The 12145-nt window shown below is 44.4% G+C and overlaps 2 protein-coding genes across 3 annotated transcripts; one reads left to right on the forward strand and one right to left on the reverse strand.

Moving 5' to 3' along the window:
- Window positions 1–638: 638 nt before the first annotated feature.
- LOC133916357 (thioredoxin-like protein AAED1, chloroplastic) lies at window positions 639–6068 on the reverse strand. Of its 2 annotated transcripts, XM_062359991.1 has the most exons (9): window positions 5735–6068; window positions 5500–5644; window positions 5372–5417; window positions 2634–2693; window positions 1936–1972; window positions 1175–1254; window positions 998–1089; window positions 807–867; window positions 639–715 (listed from the first exon to the last, which is right to left on the reverse strand). In XM_062359991.1, exons 1-9 carry the CDS (start codon window positions 5925–5927, stop codon window positions 656–658), a joined length of 774 nt encoding a protein of 257 aa, XP_062215975.1. In that variant the 5' UTR covers window positions 5928–6068; the 3' UTR covers window positions 639–655. The 2 variants fall into 2 exon arrangements, with proteins under 2 accessions (XP_062215975.1, XP_062215977.1); XM_062359993.1 differs by lacking the exon at window positions 2634–2693.
- Window positions 6069–6139: 71 nt separating this feature from the next.
- Window positions 6140–11815, forward strand: LOC133916356 (mitochondrial hydrolase YKR070W). The gene is made up of 11 exons (XM_062359990.1): window positions 6140–6510; window positions 6886–6921; window positions 8568–8641; window positions 8820–8860; window positions 9005–9076; window positions 9154–9349; window positions 9565–9660; window positions 9800–9867; window positions 9972–10173; window positions 10487–10570; window positions 11381–11815. The coding sequence occupies exons 1-11, from the start codon at window positions 6282–6284 to the stop codon at window positions 11438–11440; spliced, it is 1158 nt and encodes a 385-aa protein (XP_062215974.1). The 5' UTR covers window positions 6140–6281; the 3' UTR covers window positions 11441–11815.
- The last annotated feature ends 330 nt before the right edge of the window (window positions 11816–12145 follow it).

The raw sequence follows: 12145 nt of genomic DNA on the forward strand, positions 1-12145 counted from the left end.
AACAAACACACCGTGGTCCTTTCCCGTTTGGGCACTGGTCCACTGCAGGCGCAGCGGCGCTTAACCAGACTCAGCTTCCACTCAAAAAAAGAAAAAATGAAAAGAAAGAACTGCCTGAGGCTGGCCGCTCGCACTACCACTACCTCCTGCCGCACGAGCTAGGCCTCGCGAACCCGGAACCCGTACGGCGTAGATCATCAACGGCGACCCCGCGGGCTGCCCGCCGCGCCGTGGGAGCTCCTTGAGGCGGCAACTACAACAACCACGAATAGCCAGTGTGATCTCGGCGGCTTGATTGGGCGCGTCAAGGGGCGCATAGTAGGACAGGCAGATCAGATCAGATCAATCCGTCACGTCCTGGAAGTAGCCGGACAGGCAGATGAATGCGTCGTCGAGCACCGAGACAGCAGTGTCTATTTGAATCCAAAAACATCTCACGCGCCAACAATGCAGGGAAAAGCAGAACGAGTATACCAGATGCTATAGATTCGTGTAGTAGATATATACGTTTCGTTTTTTAAAAATAAATATATACGTAGCTTTGCTTTCACCGCGCAAAAAAAATTGTTCACGCACACTGAACAAGAGTCTTGAGGACTAGGGTTACTTACAACCTGACTTTACTGTAAGAGATGGTGTGACTACCACTAATGTTCTAGGAACAGCAAGCTCTCAGGACATCCTGCGTGTCAGGGTCATCTCCGGCTTCTTTGTCCTGTTAAAAGCATAGCAGAAAAAAAGTTACGTTCAGTACTCAGCATGCATCGGATGATTGAATGGAAAATGGTCGGATCAGGGGTATTGACCTTGTGGATGTACACGATGTTGTCGATACCTGGACCTGCAACAAGTAGCCCCCCTTGATACCTAAAATAGAGAAAAATGTATACCTCAATTCGGCCACCACGGTCAATTGCTAGAAAGACCATTATAGAAGCTCTAACAGTCAACTTGAAAGACAATAGCTCTAGCAACCAAAACAAGGATGCAAGCGTACCATCCGCCTTTTGTCCTGGTGTTCTTTTCGAATGACAGTTCCCAGTCCTGCCTGTATCCCTCCCTGTACAACTGTATTATCTTGAGACCAGCCTGTCAAATGAAGAAAAAACCGTTTATGTATTTGTTGAGGAACATAAACTACACAGCATGCGAAACTAAGTCCAGTAAGAGTTACCGATGGTGTAAAGGTCGAGAACAACCCAAATGCAAATTCAAGAGCGTCATATGATGAGTGATTTGGGTCTGCATATACTTCTGCAATGTACATTATCAGATTTGTTATGCAGAGTAAAAAATGGTTTAGTGTTGCGGCAAAAAATATTCATCAGAATGCATATCATCACAGATTTACAAACTTAAATACCTATTAGGAAACCAAGGTAAGGAAAAAAAATACATTTTTGAAAAAAATGAAAGATGAAAAAGGGATCCAGCTAAAGTTGGAAGGACATGTGCTTTTTACATAGTTTATTGGACAACTATGAAGAAGCCCCCGAATTACATCAGTATCTGGTTTCTTTTCCAAAAAAAAAGTAATGAAGTGCTCTACAATGGCCATATTTAAAATTTCAGTCCCAGGTCAGCGATCCCTACTGCTACTACATTAGGAGTTAAATGCACAGTGCCACAACCAGACATGGTAAAAGCCCCATCATCAACTTGTGTAACATGGATGATTCTGAGTTCCAAACCAAACTTGTAAATGAAAAGGGTCTATGACCTTCAGGAGATAGGTGGAACATGTTTGTAAACCAAACCACATATGACAATACACTAAGTTCATTGCTGCCACCTTGATCTATATATTGGCGGTATTACGTGTACACAGTTTATTTAGATATTTTCTTAGCATTTTATTTCATCAGTATTTTTTTGTTGTATGTTATAGACGCGGTGGTCATAAGAACTAGAGTAGAGGTTATTCAAGAAACACACCTCCTTTGAATTTGGTTTGCTCACAAAATGCCTTTGCCTGGATCAAGAAAAAGATAATACAGTGTAATTAAGCACTGAAATGTTAGATTATCTACAATAGAAATGGAGTTCATCAAACAATTATTCAATTATCAATCAGCAGAATTTTATGGGTCTGTTTGGGGAGCTAGGTATCCCTAGCTGCAAGAATTTGTGGAGTTGGAGCTGGGGCACACCGGGGATGTTTTAGTGAGTCATCTTATTTTCATTTTAGACCAAAAATAGACACTTATACCACTTTATTTGAGCCTACAAACTCCAGATCTGAGGTGGAACCGGGAGCTAGAGCTGTACCAAACAGAGCCTATGTAAAGATGTAACTCATCTTTAAGAGTTGTACATTCAAGTAACATTATACCGGGATCAATTTACTTTCAGCAAACTAAAGTTTCATTGAGCTCCCGTCACAAGAAAGTGCCATTCATCACAGTAATCGCAATCGAAATAAATAAAGAAACAGACTGACTCACATAGAAAACTGCATATCAACTTGCTCTTGAATCGAACTACACATATTGCACATATAGGAAGGACAATCACATATCACTCTTGCTGTACCACAAACATATCATCCCTATCACCATATTAGCTTTTGCATTTCACAACTACCAAGTTCATAATGTAATATTAAGATTTTTTTATGGTTGATGAACAAATACCTGTTCAACAGTACCTGGTCCAATTAAAACAAGAGCAACTCCAGCAGCTTGCATTACATCCTGCACATGAGTGGCAAGCCAAGAAATAAGTTCAGAATTCAGAATTCAGACGGGGCAACAAAGAGAGGCCTGCCTATATAAGGTGGCATATTGTTTCCTTAAACATAAGTCACATATCCGAACCATTGCATTAACTCGAAGCTAATACCATGTCTAGGAAAATCAATATTACTTAACAAAAAAAAGAGGGTCATCGGCCTTCACCTCAACCCGGGGCTCCTCTCCTAGACCTGGGCGGCCGGCGAGCCTAGTAGCGGGGCAACACACCCAGATCCATCCAATATTGATGGATAGCGTGTTCCCCCATCGGCAGCGGCGATTGCGCTTCTTTTTCCGGTGACTAGGTGTGCGACGAGGTGCTTCTCCCTCTCCAGTTCTCCTCGCTTTAGCTCCACACCACGTCGTTGGCCATCCAGTCTAGCTCTCTTCTCCATCACCCATCCAGGATCCACCTCTACCTCTCCGCTCCGCCGACCGTCCAGATCTGTGAGCCCTAAGCCGTCCAGGCCCCCTGCCTCCTAAACGGTGATGTGGTGCTAGTCCTGTTGCTACTCTACTCTGCTTTACTGAGGATCGGATCTAAGTGTTGCCGACGAGAATCAGGTGGAGGTTGTGGTTGGGTACCGGGTCTGAATGGCGGTGACAGGATTTGGACAAAGCCAGAAGCCATGGCTTGAGGTGCTCTAGCCTTGAGTTTGCAGGAAGGGACGACAGTGAAGCACTTCACTGACACTTTTGGTACCTTCCCCTCAACCTCCTTCGATGCTCATAGATAGGTGCTTCAATTGCCTCTACACGGCGCACAGAGTGACAACTTGTTGAAATCCACTTCGTTGTCTTCACTACTGGGGCTTTGGTCACTGCGCATGTGGCTGTCCTCGGGGCGATCCTCCTTGTGCCTCCGCTCACAGTGCAATGCTCCATCGTCAAGTGCTTCTTCATCAGCGCTGCCTTGCGCCTCACCGCCACCGTCTCCAAGTGAAGCTTCTTTTCCTTTCCTGAAGCAAGGCATGCCTGTTCCTGCTTTGAACTATTGGAATGGTGCCCTCTCAAGGACGATGGTATCTCCTCCGTCAAATCGATGCATGGTGCTTTTGTTCTTTGATGGACTTAGTTCGTTAATCCCTGTGGATGCAGTTGCTCACGCAATTTATGATAAGCTTCATATCCCACTCAACACGCTTACGGTGGAGGTATATGCAAGCCAAGACTTGTCGCTGATTCCTCTGCACTGAGGTCCTTATCCTCAGTTGGGACTACAGAGTCGATCAAGGAGTCACCGCATGCCATTACCGAAACGAAAAACCTTGCATCGTCGCCTCCGAAGGGTCACTCAATAGCCTACGCAACCAACCAACTTCTAGAGCCGGTTTTGCTTCCGGTCGCCCCTTGCAACTCAATTGAGTTACAAGATGGGGCTTCACTTGGGGATCTCCCCAACTAAAGATCAGAATCTTCGGGTGGATGCTTCATCATCGGAGGCTCCCACCGAGGATGATATAGATGAGGCCCTTCTGGCTGTTGATGCACATACCTTAGAGGAGCCGACTGGCAGCCTTCAGCAAAGGGAGCTTTCTTTCGAGCAATCACCAATGCTACATCTTGAGGCCTCCCTTGCAGGTAGAGTGGAAGTCCCCAAAATGCTTCCCAATCGTCTTCTTCACTGTTGGTTGATCATGGACTCTCTTTGGACAAGATCAACAAGGTTAGTGGTGCCATTGAGATGGGTTGTCACTCCTGAGCTAGAGTCCCTATGAATCAAGCCATCATCCCAGAAGATCATCTCATGCAGGAATGCTCGTCCAACCAAATCGAGGATGAAGAAGTCTGATTTAAAGGTGCTGAAGAGTTTGGAAATCTTTGGGAAGGACGAAAAACTGAATGAGGATGCATTAGAGGGTTGCGCGGATCACCTTAAGGAGCTGCTTCCGCAAAATCTCCTTGAGTCCCTCATACATTTGGATGGTCGCATCTTCTGGGATCTTGTTGCCATGTTGTGTAGCGGTTTCTTAGGCGATTCTTTCAGGTGGTTTGTGTGGTCCTAGGGTGTTTCCTAGGGTGGTGTTGTGTGTGGTCCTTTCCCCCTTCGGGACAGTGTATTGTCCGTCTGGGCTTAACTCTTTTTTGAATATATAATACGCAGATTTCATGCTTGTTTGTTTAAAGAAACAAAAAAAAAATGGGATGACTTACAAACAGCAAAACTGAAAAGGGTTGTTCCTTATAAGATACATAAACCAACTTGCAATTCAAGGGAAATCAACAAACTACAGAAATTAACAAAAAAAATGGTTCTTCAATATCTAGCTCCCTTCTCCTTTGTAATCCTGACTACATAGCCTTTTGAGCCAGATCTGTCCTCCCCAGGTCTTGTAAGGCTAAATTTGAGGGATCAATTTAATTTCCGGAGGGGATGCAAGAACTCCCCCACCTTTGATGACTTAAAAAGATCTATCATGTAAAAAAAGTACAAGGTTTACGAGAAAAGTTGTTAACGTCTCAACATCCACTAAGCAGAGCTGGTATTATTCTCGGCACAAAAAAGTGGGAAAGACTTCATATTTTGTTACTGCACCTCGGCAAATGGCGAAGTAAGAAACGGCATTGCCTCAAGCATTTGATTGTTCACTTGTTCTTTTTGGCTACAGATAAACAGAGTGAGGAATCAGCTACGAAACCTGTTTCGACGCGAGAAGGTCGGCTCTCTTCCGGCACAGCACGCACCTGCAAACAACCAGTAGAAGCATCTCAGCACACCAATTGCCCAGAATGACAAACATGATTCCGGCAGAAACAGCAAACCGACCCGAAATGGCGGGCAAATGCAACCACGGCCTTCCTGTCCTTCCATAGATCAACGATGGGCACGGCCTTACCGCTCAGGTCAAACACCTCGACCCCCTGAAGCTTCCTCGTGAGCCCCTCCACCGCCGGGGCCTCCGCGGTGCTCCCTGCGAATCGCGCCCAACATACTTTGTCAGCGTGGGAGCTGCTCTATAGAAGTCTCGAAGCGACTGGTGAGACGGAGGAGGATGCGATACCGATGGCCTCGGACTTGGCGGCCGCGGCGGCAGGGCGGAGGAGGCGGACCCGCCGTGCGGGCTGCTGGAAGCCGCGCGGGCCCCTCGCGTGGAGGCACGGGGCGGTCGGTGGTGGGGCTAGGGGCGCCGCGGCCGGTCGCGGGCTGGCGCTGGCGGCGGCGTGCGGCATGGCGTGCAGCGCGCGCGCGGCCATGCGGTGGGCACTGGGCTTCTGCTGGCAGGGCAGCGGCGGCGAGCTCGGGCGGTAGTTACGTGGGGTTTCCGTGACCAGGGTGCGGTTATGCGGCTGTCGCCGCGCGGGGTCCGTGAGCCTTGGGAAGAAGAGTGCGGTTGTGCGGGGTCCTGGTTCGCGTTTGTTCTGCACAAGGTGTGGCCCAGACGTCAGCGACAGGAGAAAAACTAATATAGAAACTCGCCCGCCGCCACGCACACGCCCGACGAACGACGCCTCGCCGGAGGCAGAGGCACTCGCCTCGACTCGGCCTTCGCATTCGCTGGGAAGCCGAAGGCCGTAAAGCACTACTTCAGTAGAGCACGGCGGCGCGGCATGAGGGGCTTCCGCATCGCGCTGACCCGCGCGGCGCGTGCGCGGGCGGAGCTCCAGGCCGCGCAGCGCCGTCGGCCGTCGGATCTCGCCCAGCGTTTTTCCCACTCCGCGCCGGCACCGGCGAGGCCGTCCTTCGGCATCGCATTCGACATTGACGGGGTCATCCTGCGCGGCCGCAGCCCGATCGGGGGCTCCCCGCGGGCCATTCGCCGCCTCTACTCCGAAGACGGTAGTACCTTCGCGCTTCTCGTGCTCTCCTGCAATCCGTTGAAGCAGCTTGTAGGCATCAGACGGACACGGAGAGTGTCTCATTGCTGTATTTGTACCGGCGTAGTGGACGAGCGGCCATGCTTGCCGCATTCGTGTCTTTCGAACATTTCGTCGAACGGTTTCTAGGCATTAGGCTTCTATGATTCTTTCGGGCGTGGTGTCGTGTGGATTACATGATATACATCGTTTTTGAAGCTAACATTGAATTTTTAGGTTGCGTCAATATCTCATTATTGAAACAAGCACAAACTTGTGCTAGTAATTCCTGCTGCCATTGTTGCTATTTCAATGTTAGGCCTCTAGCTTATGGACCATTATTCTTTGCCCTTTTCAGGTACCCTGAAGATTCCGTTTCTGTTTTTGACTAACGGTGAGTGGTTTACTGTGTCATTTGCGCGTTCCTGTTTTGCTCTCATTATCGCATATTAATTCCGTCAGAGAGCAATGGAATACTTCTTCCATTTCGATCAAATTCATTTCAGGCTTGTTTTTCTTAACATGAGCAAAATCTTGGCTTAACTATTCCTTACACCCTAATTCCTTCTGTAGTTCAAACAACGTATTCAATGTGTACGTTCTTTAATACATACTGTACTTTGGGGCTAACTCACTTGAGGATTTTATTCTGAACTAGACTGCCGAGTCACCATGAAAAAACTTGCCAAACTTGTGCATTTTGGTTATTCTTGAATAAAATTGAACTATCTAGATGGCTAAGAGGCAATCTCGGTATGGAAAGAATTATTATCAAATGTTTATGTGGTGGGCCTTGGAGAAGCACAAAGTCCCAACAAAGTATATTACCTTTATCAAGGATATGTACGATAATGTTGTGACAAGTGTTCGGACAAGCGATGGTGACACCAATGATTTTCCAATTAGAATAGGACTGCACCAAGGGTCAGCTTTGAGCCCTTATCTTTTTGCTTTGGTGATGGATGAGGTCACAAGGGATATACAAGGTGATATCCCATGGTGTATGCTCTTTGCAGATGATGTGGTGCTAGTCGACGATAGTCAGACGGGGGTAAATGGAAAGTTGGAGCTGTGGAGACAGACCCTGGAGTCGAAGGGTGTTAGGCTTAGTAGAACTAAAACTGAGTACATGAGGTGCGATTTTAGTACTACTAGGCACGAGGAGGATGAGGTTTGCCTTGACGGGCAGGTGATACCTCAGAAGGATATCTTTCGATATTTGGGGTCGATGCTGCAGAAGGATGGTGAAATCAATGAAGATGTGAGCCATCGAATCAAAGCCGGGTGGATGAAGTGGCGCCAAGCTTCCGGCGTCCTCTGCGACAAGAGGGTACCACAGAAGCTAAAAGGCAGGTTCTATAGGACGGCAATTAGACCTGCGATGTTGTATGGCGCAGAATGTTGGTCAACTAAAAGGCAACATGTCCAACGGTTGAGTGTAGCGGAGATGCGCATGCTGAGATGGATGTGTGGCCACACAAGAAAGGATCGGGTTCGGAATGATGACATATGTGATAGAGTTGGTGTAGCACCAATTGAAGAGAAGCTTGTCCAACATCGTTTGAGATGGTTTGGGCATATACAACGCAGGCCCTCAGAAGCGCCTGTACATAGCGGAAGAATAAAGCGTGCAGATAATGTCAAGAGAGGTCGAGGTAGACCAAACTTGACATGGGAGGAGTCTGTAAAGAGGGATCTGAAAGACTGGAATATCACCAAAGAACTAGCCATGGACAGGGGTGCGTGGAAGTTAGCTATCCACGTGCCAGAGCCATGACTAGACTTGCAAGATCTTATGGGTTTCATCTCTAGCCTACCCCAACTTGTTTGGGACTGAAAGGCTTTGTTATTGTTGTTGTTGTTGTTTATTGTTGGGGATAGTTGTTAACTCAGCACTCTATTGAATTGTTAGTTCTTTTGCACCATTTACATGGTCATCACAAATCAGGGTTGTACAAAGAAATTGTGGTGCTTGCGACTTTCCAATTATGTTACTGAAGTTTTTATTGAGATTATTAAGGTTTGCCAATTTGTTGGCAGGAGGAGGAGTTCCAGAACACAGAAGGGCTCTTGAGCTAAGTGAACTTTTAGGGGTTAATATTTCTCCAGCACAGGTACTTCTACTATACTCATGAGTCATTGCTTATGTACAGTCACTCACAGCAGTGGACCTTCAATCTAACAAATAAACCCTTAAAGATTATGGAAAGAAAAGGATTGCATCCTTTTTCATTATATTTTAAGCTAGAAACTATGTTAAATTTCGGTCTATGAAAATTTCTGATGGTGCAGGTCGTGCATGGCCATTCTCCTTACAGAGAGCTGGTGCATAGGTATGCCATTAAAGTACATAAGTTGCCTTCAAATTTTGTCCTGTAGAATGTATAGATGTCTTTGTGATTTGCTATCAATATTCTAGTTTTTTTTCATGGACGTGTGAGCACCTGAATGGAACCCCCCTTTTCCGGTCACTGCAGTTTTGAAAATGACCTTATTGTTGCTGTTGGAAAAGGAGAGCCTGCAGTAGTGATGTCTGAGTATGGATTTAGGTAATCCTTCGTGTTGCTATTATGATCATAGGTCAAATTTATTGTGTGGATTTCTCATGAGTTCTCTGTATATGCAGAAAGGTTCTATCCATAGATGAATATTCATCATATTTTAGAGATATTGACCCCCTAGCTCCTTTCAAGACTTGGAAAGTTGGGCAAACAGACAGTAACATGTCTGCCAAAGTGCACACATCATACAATGTTTATACAGAGCGAGTTAAAGGAGTGTTTGTTGTCAGTGATCCTGTCGACTGGGGAAGAGATCTGCAGGTACTCTTGTCGTGCCTGTGTTTCAGTAGTGTAAAATCTTCCGGGCTGCATTTATTTCATTTTCGTAGAAAATGTTAAATTCATGATCTACAAACATCCTCGCTTATAAGCATATCTGAACAATCATATCAGGCTTATGATTATTTTCTTTTTTTGTTGAAGAGATTGGCATACATAAGTTTCACAATCTGACATTTTTTATTTATACATGAAAGGTACTTTGTGACATTTTGTCAACTGGTGGACTTCCTGGAAGTGAAAAAGGGGACCAACCTCCTTTGTATTTTGCAGCTGATGATCTTGAATACCAGGTAATACGACGTATCAGTAACGGAGCAACACTGTGAACTGCAGGCCACGATTTCTCTTATTGTCATCCAGATTCCATGCATTCATATGTAACATAACCATTAGCACTTAAAAAAACTTCGTTTTGAGCTCCTATGGCAGGCTGCATTTCCTTCTGAGCGGCTTGGAATGGGTGCCTTCAGAATAGCACTGGAAAGCATCTTCAATCAGTAAGCCATTATTATGGTTTATGAGATATTGTACTTCTAAAGTTCTAATTTCTCAGCATGGATGTGTGTCATGCTTATTTATTTTCTGCTCACTTCAACTGCAGAGTAAATGATAATCCACTGAAGTATACATCTTACGGGAAGCCGAATCCATTTGTGTTCAAGAATGCAGCGAACATACTTGAAAAACTTGTTATGAGTATGTATCCAAATTCACAGACATCAAAGGAAGTAAAAGATTCCCAGTTCTCAACTATCTACATGATTGGTGATAATCCCAAAGTTGATATCAATGGAGCTTTGAAGGTTAGCCTCTGATACCTTTGACCATTTCTTAAAAAAACACTATTCACTGCATGGAGTGGTTGGTGGTGTGAGGAAGTTGCACAGCTTTCAGTGATCTCTTTCCTTAGATGGTACATCCACATAGCCTATTATTAGAACTTATAAGAACAGTTGGCATGTAATCCAGCAAAAAATTGGTTACCTGATACATTGGAAGACATCATTACCTGTTTGAATAGCATATCATCCACTTTCAATATCTTCCTTTTTCTATGTTGCCCTTTTATTACATTGAAAGCAGTTATGAGCAAGTAGTCCATTGTTTCCATTGCAGGCTGGCCACCCTTGGTCGTCTGTTCTTACAAGGACAGGTGTTTTTAGGGGAAAGGATAACGATCCACAGTTTCTTGCTGATTTGGTATGTTTTATTATTATTGATTTTTTGGTTCCACGCTGTGAATGTTAAATCATCTGATAACACATGTTTGTCAAGAAAATATATGTATTACGTGATAGTAGTTTCAGTCTTAAATTTTGAATAACCATAAGCAATTTGCTCATCTTTCACTGAACCCCATTGTCTTTGTGTAATTCTGTTATCTTCTTTGGCATTCTCATTAGTAGAGCAGCTTACACAACTAGGGAGTCACTTCGGAGTTTTGACCTCCTTGAGACTGGATCTTGAGTAATAACCAATAAAATGTGCCTCTTTGTTTGAGTAATATTCGATTAATGTCTGGTAGATTGTTAGTCCTTCCACAACACAACATTGTTACCAAGAAAATATGTTTTAGGAACTAAACCTAGTTCAGCTGGTGTGAGGTATGGGCTTACGCCCCATTGCCCCAACCACTCAGGCTCGAGACATCTTCGGCTCAAAATTTGGATGCCTTTTTTTTCTTAACAAAAAAATTACCTAGTTCCTCATAGGTAGTCTTGTATTTTTTTCGTTACAAAATATGTTATATTCATGTTTCACTAGCAACTAATGTTTCTTTAATATCGTTTCTGTGCCTTCATGGGCATTAAAATTGTGGGTTTTGGATTGTGGTTCTTTCCACATGCTATTATGGCAGGTTGCTTGCTTAGCTGAAATTTGTTGACCAAACACTTTATCTGATGCACGATGGAATATCTAGGATGAATGCAGAAGCATTGACAATCCATTCTCGTGAATTCCCTTTCATATATTTGCTTGCTGTTGATTAAACTTGTGTCTGCCTTGCAGGTTGTTGATACTGTTGAAGATGCCATTAACTATATTTTGGAGAAGGAATGTATACGGTGACAATATCATTGATGTGAGGGCGCTAAGCATCTATGCTCTGTTGACCCATCGTTGTTATTTGGCATGCTTGACAACATGCGCTACCCATTTTTTCTGTATTGTAAATTTAGTATAATTGTTGTCTGGAGTTCTACCTCTTATTCATGCTACTAACAAATACGGGTTAGAGACATCAAACCATAATCTGATGCTCCTATATTTTAGGTGAAGAGGCTAAATTATCTGTACAAAGGTCAAAGCAGTGGAGCTGAAACTGAAATACACCTCGTTTGTAATAGGTGTTCTTGTTTCCATGCAGATTATCTGCTTGATCTCGTACTGGACGTTAGTTGTCTGAATATATGAAATATAGCCTTCCATTATCACAATCATCAATTCACCCTATTGAACTTCCATATTTTTTGCTTTGCACTACTTTTTAACAACTTCAAATTTACAGCATCAGCATAGCTTCAGCTGTTACTTGCATTGAACTGACGACGATCTCACCCCACAATGTTTCTTCATTTTCGTCGTTGCATCCGCTTCTTATGGCTGGCTTACAAGAAGAATGTTATGTTGCTTCATTGCTTTGAAATTTGCTACCTGTAGGAGTTATATAATTTGTTACAAATTCCTAGAAAATTCATAAGTTGCAAATGATCCAGAATTCCCTCACTATAGGCTATATATATAGGGAAAATTCATTCTGTAGCACTGAAAGAT

Source organism: Phragmites australis, chromosome 4 (genome assembly GCF_958298935.1).
Source record: "Phragmites australis chromosome 4, lpPhrAust1.1, whole genome shotgun sequence".
NCBI lineage: Eukaryota > Viridiplantae > Streptophyta > Magnoliopsida > Poales > Poaceae > Phragmites > Phragmites australis.